Source organism: Ochotona curzoniae, unplaced genomic scaffold (assembly GCF_017591425.1).
Source record: "Ochotona curzoniae isolate NIBS_2020 unplaced genomic scaffold, NIBS_Ocur_1.0 scaffold_4701, whole genome shotgun sequence".
NCBI classification, from domain to species: domain Eukaryota; kingdom Metazoa; phylum Chordata; class Mammalia; order Lagomorpha; family Ochotonidae; genus Ochotona; species Ochotona curzoniae.
In genome coordinates, this window is record NW_024467122.1 from 82,080,955 (window position 1) to 82,095,464 (window position 14,510).

A 14,510-nucleotide genomic window follows, 5' to 3' on the forward strand; every position below is an offset into this window, starting at 1 on the left:
CCTCAGGTAGGGGGTAGGGCTGGGCTGGGCCGACCACAAGCTCCTTCTTCTCCCTTGCCCTTTCCTTTGCTGACCCTCTGTGTCACCCCTTGGGGTCCCCGGGATCTGGCAGGGAGAAGCCAGGCCACCCGAGTGTGGTTTGCCTTCGCAGCCGGCAGGGGGCAGCCGTGTCCCACAGACGCTCGGGCCTCAGCCAGTATCCCAAGTGGTCCAAGACCGCTGTGTCCCAGGACTGCCCATCTCAGAGATGCTGATGGGGCTGGCCCTCAGCTCCGAGCCATCCAAGGAGGGCCAGTGAGGGGCTGTCATCTACTCAAGACCACACAGGGCATCCGGAATCTTAACTGGGCACCCCGGGGCAGGTGATGGGGCTGAGTGGGGGACAGAAAGCAGCCTGGGCTCTTCTCGCCTGTGGCTGAACTGTGCGAAGCACAGTTGGGAGTGCAGTGTTTGGACACACAAGTGCACATGTATGCACACTCCAGCCTAAATCTCCTTACCTCTAGCCTAGGAGATACACAACAGTGTTTGTTCTGCAGCCTTAGGAACCTGGAACATTCTCCCTGCTACAGGCACTTGGGACACATCCAGCTTCATGTTTAAAGTCCTCTGTGCCCACCAGGACAGATGGACCCTCTGTGAGAACCGAGTCCTGGCCACTCACACACGGCCTCTCTGGGTCCCTCTCCTTGTCTTTTCACTTTTATGTATTTGAAAGGCAGAGAAAGGGGTGGTAGTCGTCCGGTGCTACCTGCCACCGCCCAAGGAGTCCTGAGCTGGCTCATCCAGCACAATTCTGGGCTCACTCTAAGTTTCCCCAACTTCCACCTGCTCCAGCACTTGCACCCCTTGCCTCAGCCTGCTCAGCTGAGCTGTGGAGAAACTTCCAGAAGGAAGGGCAGGGCCTGTCTGGGACACCCTGGGAAGGATGGCAGAGGCGACAGGTTTGAGGAGTGACTGGAGCTGGCACTGGACTGAATGCAGGTGCTGAGGCCAGCACGGGCCTGGGCTGTGTGGTTGGCAGGACTGTCTGGCCAAACAGACCAGAAGAAGGGTGTCAGGAATGCCAGGAGTTGGGGGTGGGGATGGGAACCACAGAAGATTCTAGAACCAGGGTTCTACTGGCCCCAGATGCCTGTCCTGGATCCCCCACAGGCCTCCTTGCCACAGGCCTGTCATTGATAGCAGGTGCACCTACTCCCTGCTAGATGGAAAGGGGGCAGCAGGGGCTTTGTTCAGACCAAGGTTATGGACGAAGAAACAAAAGCAGTGGCTTTTTCCTCTCTCTGGTTCTTTCTCTCCCTGCTGCAGCCACTCTGGGGACTTAGGAAGCTTTTGTGCTGGGCTCTGCCTGGTGCTGAGGGGCGGTAGGGGCCCCTGGCCGGCTGCTGACCCCAGACAGTATGATCAGCCGCTGCAGGAGTGGGTTGGCTAATTGGGCCAGGCAGGCACAAAGGGGCTGGGCTGGGAGGGGCTGGGAGCGGGGCCTCCAGGAAGATGTCATTTTTTTTTTCCTTCCCTCTTCCCTTCCCAGGTCCCCTTCCACTGTGCACTCCAGGCCCTCTTCCTCTTGGAAGCCCTCTTGGCCATCCTAGGTGCAGTCAGCCATGCCTGAGTCCTCCCAGGGTATAAGTCAGTCCTGCCCCCAGCAGATAGCAGCATGGGGCCACTGCATAGTGATCCCGTGACCGTGGGTATCCGGAGCCACAGCCTCCCACCCCCACCCTCCCTGGCTGCCTTTCCCACTCTGCTCCTTGAACAGGCTCTTGGGCCTGCCCCCCAGGTTGCCCTGCAACACGCTCAACACACCTGCCTGCCAGGTGCTCCACCCAGCCTCCCCCACAGCATCCCAGCCAGACTCACAGGACGAAAAGGGTTGTCAGTGAGCCCCAAGACAGCTTTGGGGGCTGGTGGGGGCTGGCACCCCGGCTCCCCCATCTTTGCTGCTTGGGCAGGTTCTGCTCCCAGGGATGGGTCCCCAGGGACTGTTGCTACAACAGGTACCTGCCTGGTGACCAAGCCCAACCCTCCTCCCAGCCCCTGGGGCCACTTCCCCTTTGTCTCAAGCTGGGTGGGGAGAAGGTAGAGAGAAGGGCTGAAACATGGTGGGTTCCCACTTGCCAGGGGACCCCGGGCTGGGCAGGCGTTTCAGCATTCCACCCCCACCTCTGACAGTACCTCTCCTCCTCCCAGCTCATGGTTCCTGCCCCTTGGTCCCCCCCTTACCTCCACCCACTCTAGTGACCCTTGCTCTGCTCTTCCTGGTCCCCCCATGGACTCAGGGCCCCATGCTAGCCTGACTGGGGCTTCCAGCCGTGCTGCCCTGCTGGTCTGAAAACATTCCTTTCCCTTTAGTTCAGCATGGACAAGGGTGGATGTTTTTAAGAGAAACACCCTGGGAAAAAGAGGGGGAAAAAAATCTCCCACAAGCCAGCCAGCACTCCACCCTGGATGGCCAGGGCCACGAGGGGTGCAGACACGGAGCCACCCCAACCTGGGCTGCAGGAGCCCTCCCAGGGCCGGCTCCTCCCACACTAGTGCAGGCATGTCTGTCTCAGAGCTCTCCTGACGCACCCCCTGCTGGACCTGGCCCGAGCCCATCTGGGCAGGAACTTTGTAAACCCTAGATGACAGAAGGAAGCAATGATGGCAGGGCTCTCTGGGGCCTCCGTGGTAGCACAGACCTGACCTGCCCAGCTGGAGGTTACAAAATCTCCACCCTGGTGGCATAGCTGGTAAAGCCACTACCGGTGATGCCGGCATCCCATATGGGTATCAGTTCATGTCCCAGCTGTTCCATTTCCCATCCAGCTCCCTGCTAATGCTCCTGGCCAAGCAGTCAGGTACTTGGGTCCCTGCCACTCATGTGGGAGACCCAGAGCCAACTCGGCTTCAGCCTAGCCATTTGTGGAGTAAATCAATGAGTGGATTTATTCCTCCTCTCTCTGTAACTCTGCCTTTCAAATAAATATGTTTTTAAAAATGTGTGTGTGTGTGTGAGGGGGCAGTCAGCTGTCCCAGGTAGGTGGGGCCTGGCTCCTGCTCTGCTCCACACCTTTGCTTTATCCTATCGGGCGTCCTTGCTCTGCAGGGCCTCCTCCCCATTGGGCACTTGGCTGGCACCACTGGCACGGGCACCTCTTGCTTCTCCCTGCAGCCTCCCTGGACGCAGTCTCGCCCCACCCGGCCTGGCCTGCAGAGATCTGATGGATCGATAGAATCTGCCGCAATTCCAAGCACCATGAATTTTTCATCAAAGATCTGTGGACTCTGGGAAGCGCACAATCAGGCGTGCCATCAATAATGCAGGGTGCAGGGCTCAGCGGGGGCTTGGGCCAGCTGGCTCTGCCAGTACGATGCAAAAGGGGCGCTCCCATGGCCCCGGGGGTCAGCCAGTCCCTGGAGAACACACATGTGGGACACTGGGGTCGGGGGCAGCGGGGTGAGGGGTGCTGAGCTTGGGCTTTGGAGCAGGGCCTGGAGGCTGGGCCTGGCCTCAGATGTTCCATCTATAAAATGGGCCTTAAAGAGCCTGCAGTCCCTTCCCGGCTCACTCATTCACGTGCCGCCTTCACTGAGTTTGAAGGTGGAGGTCCCTTGTGCCCCTCTGCCACCTGCCACCTGTCTCTGGGATCTCAGCCATTTCCTCTGCAGCCCCAAGAGCTCCCTGCTGCCTCTGGGCCTTTGTGTATGCAGTGCCTCCTCTAACAGCATGGACACTGTCCCTTGACCCTGAGTGGGCAGGAGGACGTGGGATTGGAGCAGGAAGGCATGGCCTGGAGGAGAGTTGGTTGGTTGGTCGGGTGCTGGGATGCCCAGAGCTGTCCAGGTCCTGACACCACCACTGTCCTTGGCACCCCTGGCTGAGAAATACCCTAGCAGGTGGCATCTGAGGCCAGGGCCCCAGCCCCACCTGCCCATTCCCCAGGGGTCTGCCATCTCCCTGGCCATGGCCATGGCTCCATCTGGGCTTAAGGGCTTTCCTTCTAGGCCCAGACACCCTGCCTGCTGTGGCCTGGCTCAGAGAGGCTTGCCAGAGAGTCAGCCACACTTGGCTTGTCTAGGGTAGGGGGCCAGGGTAGGGAGAGGGGATGAAGAAATGTAACACTTGGCCTGTGGACCCTGAGTGGCAACCTAGTGGCTAAAGTCCTCATCTTGCATGCCCCAGGATCCCATATGGGTACCAGTTCGTGTCCCAGATGCTCTACTTCCCATCCAGCTCCATTCTTGTAGCCTGGGAAAACAGTTGGACGGATGGTCCAAGGTCTTGGGACCCTGCACCTGCATAGAAGATCTGGAAGAAGCTCCTGGCTTCAGATCAGCTTAGCTTTGGCTGTTGTGGCCACTTGGGAAGTGAACCAGCAGACAGATCTGTCTCTCCTCTCCATACATCTTTCCAATACAAATAAATCTTAAAAAAACCCAAAAAACAAAAAGACTTGGCCTTGCCTTTCAGGAGGCCTAGAAGGAGGGAAAAGACAGTGCCACACCCTGAAGAATAGTCAGCGAGTGAGGCTTAGCCCTGGGCCCTGGGCCCTGGGAGCCCCCGTCAGAGGTGGGAGGCTCAGTCTTGGGGGTCCCTGTCCGAGGAGGGGGAGGCTCGACCCTGGCCTGCAAGCCAGCTGGTAGCAGCAGGGCTGTCAGGATCCCCTCTGGGTAGGAGGCAGGACCCACCCGCTCCACATAAGGACCCCTGAGCACAACAGATGGTGCCAACAAGTGCAAATTAATCGAGCGAGGAGCCGGGAGCCACCGCCCTGGAGCCCTGCCGATCCGATCGAGGATCTATTGACGTCTGGCCAGCTCAGCGGCCACGGCGGTAGCTGTTATTGACAAGGCCCATCCATAAATCTCCCAGCCCCGTCTCCAGAAACCTTAATGATGGGGCCTCATTACCCCTCACACCGCTCGGCGCAGGGGGACCAGCCGGGCCACGTGGCAGGCTGATGACAGGCAGGCTGGTCCCCCTGCAGCAGGGGAGAGGCCCAGGGCTGGGGGAGGGGTCCCAAGGAGCAGGTGGAGGTTGGGCCTCTGGGCTCTGGGAGGAGAGAAGGACCTCCGTGCCTGTTTCCTGAGTGAGCCTCAGCTTTCCCCTCTGGGCAGTGGGGAGAGAGTGGACAGCTAACGGACAAACAGAGCCCACTCGGTATCCAGCACAAGGTCTGCCCCTTCCCTCTCTCTCTCTCTCTTCTGTCACTGCCTGGAGCTACTAAGACAGCAGAGCAGGCTCCGAGGGCCCTAGCAAGTTGCCTATCTCTCCTCTTCTATCGTTCAGGCTACTGGGTCCCTCCGACTGCCCAAGTGTTCCCAGCCCAGGCCCAAGAGGGCAGCTCTGGTCAGAAGTTATGGGGGGGAGAGATCCCCAGAGGTGGCAGTGGGGGGGAGGGTAGTCTTGGCTACATCTCTGCCTTGGGGAGGAGCCCTGGCTGTGTACCAAGGGTGTGAGAGATGGGAAGGGCCCAGAGCACGTGGGGTTCTCCCTTTTTGCCTGCCTAGCAGTTGCCTTCCCAACAATATATCAAGGAGGCCAAGGGGGCGTGGCCTCCAGGGGGAGAAACTGCCCCAGGATAAAGAGGGTCTAGCGCCACCGCGAGGGTCTTGGGCAAGGGTCGCCCCACCCAGCTCTTGGCCACCTGGTAGATACGGATTTGGGGGGAATTTAGGAGCCCCTTTTGTCTGTGGGAAGATGAAGATAGCAAAAGAGGGGGATAATGAGTGCTTCCCCCTCTACCCCGTGGGCAGGTGCAAGGCTCCTCCTCACAGACTTAGTGCATTCTGCCCCCTCTCCAGACTCTGCCTGGAAGCCCATGAATGGGCATTTTATCTGATTAAACTGGGAGTGAACCGGCCCGCTGTCTATTATCTGTAGGCTTGATTGGGTATTTAGCACCGAGTGTGTGTGCGTGCGCGTGAGCGTGTGGCCTGGGCTTTTTGCAGGAGGAAATTGGATTGCCCTGAAAAGCATTTAATCAGCACTGAACTCTAAGAGAGGCCCAGGGCGGGGGAGGGGACAGGGGCCCGTTCTTGTCCCTGGCCGGGGAGTGGACAGAAGGGGGCTCCCTCCCTAGGCACACTTGAAGAGGCCCCGGGAATGTGTCTGCCATCCCTTGCCACCTTCCCCCCATCCGCCCTGCCCCGAGCCTGTGCCTCTTGCTAGGGCACACCCTGACCTGCATTGGGCCCAGGACCCATCAGGACTTGGAGGAGGAGGAATGAATAAGTCAGGGTAGAGAGCAAAGCACTGTGCATGCCCAGTGAGCTCCAGACCCGATGACCATGGTACACCTGGCCCTGTTATTTGGGGTGGGGATGGTGGCCTGGCTGTTTGTAGGAGGGACACACCCCTCCCCATTTCCCCAGGGAGTGGACCTCCTGAACCCCCATTCTGTGGCTAGATCCACCTTTACTGATCCAGACTCAAGTCCTCAGGCTATAACTTATTGAAAGCTACACTCCTGCTTCCTTGTCCCATCTGTGTCATCGAGGACTGGGAGGGACGGTGGCAGTGGGCAGCATGGCGGCTGGGGCCTGGGGTAGGGGAAAGGACTCGGTAGGACCAGGCCCCTGGCTCACAGTGGGGGTGTGGGGGTGTGCAGGGGTGGCAGGGCAGAGATCCCGCGTGTACAGGGCAGCCACTGGCAGAGGCAAGTGGCTTCAGGCCCCTGACGTCCAGCACGCCCTCTGTAGCTCATGCCCTGTGCCCATGGTGGTGCCTGGCTCAGGTGACCTTATGGGAGTGTTGTAACCTGCAGACACTGCCCTAGCCAGGAGTGAGGCCCAGAGCAACACAACGCAGTCCTCAGCAGTGGTCCCAGCAGCCTCGGGGTCAGACCATTCTGTGGCCCTGGCTCAAGGTCACATGCCTGTCGGTAGCCAGTGGCTGTCCCCAGCCTGTTGTGGCTCCAGCGATGGGCAGGGCTGGGGAGGGGGGCGATGCAGGAGGGGCAGAGCAGTGGCTGGTGAGGATGGGGGGGCCTGCTCGCTCGCATTTGCACACCGAGGGACAATAAATCGACAAACACTTAATCTCTGCAAATGGAACGAAGCTGTGAGCGTGTGCAGCCGCGGCTGCTGAGTTATGGGTTCGTTTATTAATCTCTTTAGTTCCAAGTGATGGATGGAGAAGGAGCCGCTGCCCAGGGTGCAGGTGGGGTGGGGTCTTGGGTCTGGGTCTAGGGGCAGGCCTCCAGGGGTTCGTTATTGCTTTCCTTTTATCTTCAACCTGAACACACCACCCTTCATCCCCCGCCCCAGGTTCTCAACTCCTGCAGGTTGCCCCCTCTGCTCCCTGTGGGCCCTGCCTAGGTGTCCCCAGGAGGTGGCTGTGGATGGACCAGATTGGAGGGCGCCTCCATGTAACGGGCACATGAGTCCATGGAAGGGGAATGACACATTTAAGGTCACACAGTGCCTCTGGAGACAGAGAGTGGGCAGGGAGGGCTGGGCTCAAACCTGCCAGAGGTGCCCGGATGAGAAGGTGTGTGCAGGGATAAAGGAAGTCTGTGAGATGGGGGTCCTTTCCACCTTTCGGTGCTCCCACTTCCCCCTCCCCCGAAAGCCTGCTGAGCTGTGTCTGAGTTTGCATATGTGTGTCAGTATGAGTATGTATGGGAGAATGTGTATGCATCTCAGTGAGCTTGGGTGAGTGAGTGTGCGTCAGAGTGTGTGTCAATATGTGTGCATGTGTGAGTTTGTGTGTGTATGTCTCTGTGTGTGCATATGAGTGTGTGTTAGCCTGTGGGTATGTTAGTATGCATGTGTGTGTTAGTATGTGTTAATGAGTGTGTGTGCTGGGGACACTGTGGTCTGCAGGACTGGGACAGGGCAAGGGGAAGCTCACACGGGTTTGGCTGGGTACGGATCCTGGGGGCCAGGTGGAGGGGACCAGGAGCAAGGCCTGAGCAGAGAACAGGGCCCATGGACAGCAGGTGGCGGGACTGTGGATGAGGGTGACCACAGCTGAGTGAGCAGCAGGTCTGGAGGTGGCAGGGTATAGGGCAACGTGCCTGGCAGCCTGTAGGGATAGTGGACTGGGGTACCAGCTGGAGGCCGCCCAGGTAGGCACTTGGTCCCACGTTGCACCTTGCACTCCCTCCTGTGCTTTTCCTGCTGGTTCTGGAGACTGGGGGGCTGCAGGGTGCTTGGGCTTGAACTCTGTATGGGGCCAGCCCTGGGTTTCCTCTGTGGCTGGACAATCCTGCTCCTGCTGGCCTCCAGGGGTGTGTGTGGGGGTGGGGTGGGGCGAGGTGCAGAAGCTCCCCGCTAGGCCAGGTACCTGCCACCAGGTGGTGCTGAAGAAGCCTCTGTCTGCAATGTCAGCTGTGACCTTGTCCTGGGCGTGGTGGACCTGGGGCCTGAGGGGGACAGCCCTGCCCAGAACCCCAGGGGACTTGGGAACATCTGCTCTCTGCCACTTTCTCCCCACAGAGGCAAAAGTGAGGAGAGGAAAGGAAGCAGAGATCAAGGTTGCCTCAAGTACTCCTGGAGAAGGCCAGGAGTGTAGTGGAGGCAGCTGGGCTGGGCTCAGGGTAGGTGGCCTGGCATAGGGTCCAGGAGGCGGCTTGGGGCAGAGGACATGAACCTGCCTGTCCATGGTTTCCTGGAGTGTCTCAGCATCCACATAGCCTGGGACCCCTTGAACCTGAGCCAGTAGCCATGGGCAGTCCAGAGGCCCATGCCAGGGGACATAAAGGGTCCACCCCATCCTCCATCTGCAGCAGCTGTGTGCCCTGGGTGAGCCCCTAGCCATAGCGTCCTGTTCTCCTGCGGGATTGGAGAGCAGGGTGGAAGGAGGTGGGTGACCTGGCTGTCAGTCCCCAAGGCCCTCTGAGTGGATGGGAGTGGATGGCAAAAAAACTGGGGCTCCAGGCAGGGATTCTAGGGTCCTTCAGGCCCAAGGCAGGCAGGGACTGGGAGCAGGGCTGTGGGGGGGAAGAGCAAATGGGGGGAGGAGGAGGAGGCTCTCCAAGAACGAGTGAAAACACATGAGTTATTCAGTGTGGCGAGGTTGGGAAAATAGCACTGAATCTTTAAACAGCCCTTGTCAATTATTCATTTGCCAGAGTGGGGCCTCTGGTCTGCCACAAACCTCTGGGAGGGAGGCAGTGGAAGCAGTGGAGGGAGTTGGGGAAGAGGGGAACAGAGACAGACAGAAATGGGGACCACCTGGAGAGGATCGGGGGAGGGAGGGACAGAAGCAGAGGGGTGAGTCAGAGATTGACAGAAGATCAAGAGGTGAGGGGTAGGGAGCCTTTGCTAAGCCTCAGAGGTCACCACCTCCAGGAAGCCCTCCTTCCTGTCCCCATGCTGAGGACTCACTGTGTGTGCATCCACTGTGGGCCTGTCCAGACCCTTCCCCCAGCCCCACGCCCTGACCCAGGCTCACTCCTGCCTGCTGGGAATGCCAGATACCTATTCTCTTCCTTTTCCCTGAATCTCCCTACAGAGCTGCATCCCAGGCCAGCCGGGCTCTCCACAAGGAAGGGGCGGGCAGCTAGCTGGCGGCTGAAGGGGCAGGGAACCTAGGGGCCTGAGATGTGTCTCTGTGGCCATGGTAGGTGGACCCTAAGCCCTCGAGAGCTGCCTCAGCTGTCCACAGCCACCCTGTGTGTCCCCTGTCTTGGCACCCTTGCACCCGGATGTGTGGCTCTTCCAGACACACTTCCTGGGCTACTCCAAGCAAAGGCAAAGCTCCCTCCAGCTCTGCCCAGGGTCCCTACGCTTGACCCAAGACCACCCCCCACCCCATGGGGCCTTGACTTCAGGAGGTCTGCCCAGGAGTCCAGGGTGTGGTACAGTGGGTTAAACTGCCATCTGTGACACTCATATTCCATGCCCACCCCGCTGATCTGCTTCTGACATGGTCCCTGCTAATGTGGCTGGGAAGGCGGCCCAAGCGCTTAGGACTCTGCAGCCCCATAGGAGTATTTTTTTTTTTTTTTCAGAAAATGTTCCATTTTCTATTAAGTTTGGGTAGGTTCTGGTGTCAAACCAGAGACAAGATCAACACTCAGACTCTGGGGACCACACCCCAGACCGGCAGATAGATATTAGGGCAGACCATGGCTGGGCCTGCTGCTCCGCTGCTGATGTGCCTGGGGCTGATGTGCCTGGGACTCACACACTCTGAGACCCTGCCATGGCTACTATGTGTGTGCCCAGAGCTTGGCAAACACGTAGCTCTGTGCACCTGTCTGGCTCAGTGGTCCTGACACTGTCCCCTGTCCTGGCTCTGAGCAATGCTGGCAGACATTACTCTGCACCTGCACCTGCAGCCCAGGACAGAAGCCTTCAACCTGCCGGTCAGTTGGTCAGGGTCACAGGCATGTGTCCATTGCCATGTCATTGGGCATCGTTGCCATGGAACAGTGACCCGGTGCTTTAATGGTACCTGCAGTTGTGAAGGAACCGGGGAACGTGGCCATCCACCCTCTGCATGCCATGGCTTGTAGCTGGGCTCCACTGCCAGAGAACACGCATGTGTGTCCGAGCCAAGTAGACACAGACGGAGGGCCAGGGCTCCAACACGGGTTAGATGTCCCCCATGGATAGCCAGTGTGGCCAGTCTGAGGAAGGGCTGGAACTGGGAGTCAGGCACAGAGCAGGGCAGCAGACTGGGAGAGAGTGAGAGGCACAGCCCAGTACCATCCTCCCCCAATGCCAGCCCTGGGGCGCTTCCCCTGGGACTGGCTTGGTAAGCAGCAGTGAGCAGCCAGTCCTGTAGTCTTTCCTAGTGGCCAGCAGGAGGTAGTGGTGTGGGAACCAGGAGCCCATGGCTGGGGGGCACAGTCAGTCCTCAGGCCTGGGTCACTCCACATAGGGCTCAGCTCCAGGGCCCCACAGAACCCATGCTAGACACAACCATGTGGGCCCAGCACTGCTCTCCTGGGCCTGGCTGTGTGTCCCCTGCCCAGGGGGATGCTAGTGGCATGCTTGTCCACACCTGGCTGGGACAGAGGCTCTGCAGGTAGTCGGATGGGAGGCAGGCCCCTCACCTCGCTGCCTGTGTTCTGCCTGCCTGGGCACCGTCCCTCTTCTCCTCTGGCCTGTGGACCCCTGGCTCAGAGGCATGAGTTGGGGGCACCCCAGGGCCAGGTTTTGAGTTGGTTTGTCCCTGTTGCTCCCAAAGTCCAGGAGGAACAAATTCAAAGGGAATGCTCCATGCTTATTTCCATTGTAATTTATGAAGGGGTGGCGGGGGAGGGGGGCAGATATTTTTCCCCCAGGGGAGGCATAGAAGAGCAAGTAAGAAAGCTATGGGTGAGACCAGAATAGAGAGTGTGGCTGGGCACGCCCCACATGGGAGTGTCCACGGCCCACCTTGCCCACACGGCTCTTCCTGGTCTGCAGGTGGCACTTGTTCCAGAAAGGTACAGAAATGCAAGGGAAAGATGAGGAGGCTTTCGGTGGCCAGAGGCAGAGTCCAAGAGGAGGAGATAGCCCTGGCAGCCCTGGCAGCCCTGGCAGCCCTGGCCCAGGGCTTCCCCAGGGCCTGCAGCCTTGGCAGGCGCCCTTCCTCAGGACCCTCTGGAGCAGTGCTCCCCATGGGATCAGCTATGGAGGGAAAGGAGGCAGAAGCCCTGGGTGAAGCCACCCAGGTTGTGGGCTAGTAGCCTCACCTGGGAATGCTAAGGAGGAGCCACCTCTCTGAGGCTGGCACCCAGGTCTGAGATCCCATGGACAAGTCAACCCTAATACCCATCTCTCCCACCTAATTCCCATCACCGGGCAGTGGGCAGAGCTCTGGCTGACCAGCCTGGCAGGGTCTGCTCCCCAAACCTCCTACATGTACTCCATCCAAACGATGATGCAGCTGTCATATAAAGACCCCACGCCTCCCCCAGTTCACGCACACCGCATACCCAAAGGAGAGGTCCACGCAGGCTGGCTTTGTGGTGCAGTGGGTTAAGTTACCATCTCATAGATGAGTGATGGTGTGAGTCCCAGCTGCTCTGCTTCTGATCCAACTCCCTGCTAAGATGCCTGGCAGCCAGCAGGTACTTGGGCCCTGTCACCCACATGGGAAACCTGGCTAAAGCTCCTGGCTTCAACCTGGCCCAGCCCTGGCTGTTGTAACCATTTGGGGAGTGAACCAGCAGATAGAAGAGCTCTGTGACTCTGTGTCTCCCAGCCTCTTCCCCCACAGCTCCCCCTCAGCTCCCTGAAAGAACTCACAGCATCTCTGTAGGTCTCTGGCCCCAGAGGTTCCTCCTCTGCCCCCTGCGAAGAGGCCGGGTTGGAGTTCTCTGTGGACGTGGAGTTGACCATGGTCTTGGACCAAGACTCCCGGATGGTCCCCAGCTTTTCATCTAAGATCTGAGTGTCCAGGATGGGCAGGACCTTGCTGCTGTTGGGAGTCAAGACGTTTTCTGGTCTCTGGGAAGAGAAGGTGCAGAGGGGCGCTGGATGGGCCTGGGCTCAGGGCCTCCCCTACCAGCCCCTGGGTCCCTGGGCCCAAACCCACAGGCCCAACTCATGCCTGTGTCTGTTGGGGCCTTTGCGATTGCTGTGACCTCCTCCTTCTCCTCCTCCAGGAAGGCCTTAGGGATCTGTGTTCACAGGGCTATCACTCAGGTCTCAGCCCAGGAACAGAGAGCCTTGCCACCTACTCTCCCTGAGGTGACCCTACAACCAGTCCCCTGCCCCCATGCTTCCTGCTCCCAAGCATTCTGTGCTGGGAGACTTGTTTTGAAAAACGAACTTGCCAGTCACTGTCCCCGCACCCCCCACACCTTCCACGACACACCCCAGGCTGGAGTGGCAGGCCAGACACCAGTGGCCTGGCTTCCACATGGTGTCTGGCTCACGGCAGGTGCTTAGTGAGGTTCTGCAGAAAGAGAGAGAACCCGGCCGTCTACACTCCACATCATCTGATGTACATCGCCATCTCTTGTCCTTACTCACTCTCAGGACTCATCCCTTCTCTGCCTGCCTGGCCAGGCTCCTCTTCTTCTTCCTGCTTGCCTCGTCCTCCCCAGCACGGCCATCTGCCACTATCATCTCTTCTTGTCTAAGCCCCAATGTCAACACTGCTTCCCACCCCCAAAAGACTCCAGGGCTTGACCCATCCCCGTTTGGAGCATTTCTGGGCTGCCCCAGCTCAGCAGCCAAATCTCTCCTTCCCCGCAGCTGTCTAGGGGCCAGCCTGGCTATTTCTACTGTTTAACAGAGCCTTGAGCTTTTGGGCTCATGGAGGAACGCATGCGTGCCATCCTTACGAGGGAGCTTATCTGAAATCCATGGTTGGCCCTGCCACATGTCCACTGTTCACAGTCTCATGAGGTCCTGGGGTTTGTGGGGGCCTCAAAGGCAACATACACATCAGCTGTCACTATCTCCTTATGGCTGTGGGGTGGACCACTTGTGTTGGAAGTAGACAGAGAGAGAGAAAGAGATAAAGGAGGTGGAGAGCACAGTACCAGCCAGAACAGATGTATTTGGGGTTAAAAGTGGCCAAATGTCTATCCGGAAATGACCCCAGGGAGCCAAGTGCAGGTGCTCTAGTCCTCTTATGCGTGAGCTTGGCAGGATGATCCTTTATCACCAGGACCCTTTAATAGCCTTTTCAAACGCTATCTTTTATTATTATTATTATTATTATTATTATTATTATTATTATTATTTACATTGTATTATGTGACACAGTTTTATAGGTACTAGGATTCTCTCCACCCCTCCTCTAACCCTCCCCCCAATGGTGGATTCCTCCCCCTTGTTGTGTAACCACAGTTGAAGTTCAGTTGAGATTCCTTCATTGCAAGCATATACCAAGCATAGAGACCAGCATCTTATTGTCCAGATAAGTTCAATGGCTTTTTGGGGAGACCTTCTCTGGTCTGAAGGTAGAGCCAACAGAGTAAAATCCCAATCAATTAAGAGCCTCAACATAACATCAGCAACAATATATAACGTTATCAAACGCTATCTGGTGAGCAGCAATTCCTTAACTCCTTACTCTATAGAGGATGGGGCAGCCACATGGGGGTACAAGGCATCCAAGCAAGTTGGGGTAGGAATGGGGGACCTTGAGGCTGACCCTTGCGCTTCTCAACCAGATGAGACCTGCTGTCTCTCCTACCTGCCTCTCTCAGCAGCTGTGTTCCAGGAGGGATGAGATTCAGCAGAGTGCTGCCCATCCTCCTGAGATACCCCTGGGGTAGCAGCTGAGTCAGGTGGCATGGGGTGTTCTGTGTTGTAGGTAGGCAAAGGGATGCCATTTATTTCCTGCTCAAAATGGGCGCACACTAGAATGATTGCAGAATGCGTGTTGAATGGGTAAGTGCATGGATGGATGGATGAATAGATAGCTGGGTGGATGGATGGAAAAGTGCATGAATAGATGGACAGTTGAGTAAGTGAATGGATGGATAGATGGGTAGCTGCGTGGATGGATGGATGGTTAGGCGGGTAGATGAGTGGATGGATGGGTAGGTGGGTGGATGGGTGGATAGGTTGGTGGAAGGGTGTTGGTGGATGGATAGGTGGGTGGATAACTGGATACAGAAGAGAAT

At 58.0% G+C, this 14,510-nt stretch overlaps 1 protein-coding gene across 1 annotated transcript in view; it reads right to left on the reverse strand.

Annotated features, from left to right (window-relative positions):
- CCDC33 (coiled-coil domain containing 33) overlaps positions 1-14,510 on the reverse strand; it is a 72,190-nt gene that overhangs the window by 9,564 nt on the left and 48,116 nt on the right. Inside the window, exon 13 of the mRNA XM_040968479.1 lies at positions 12,175-12,375. Coding sequence (XP_040824413.1) covers positions 12,175-12,375 — 201 coding nt within the window. The remainder of the gene's footprint in view (positions 1-12,174; positions 12,376-14,510) is intronic.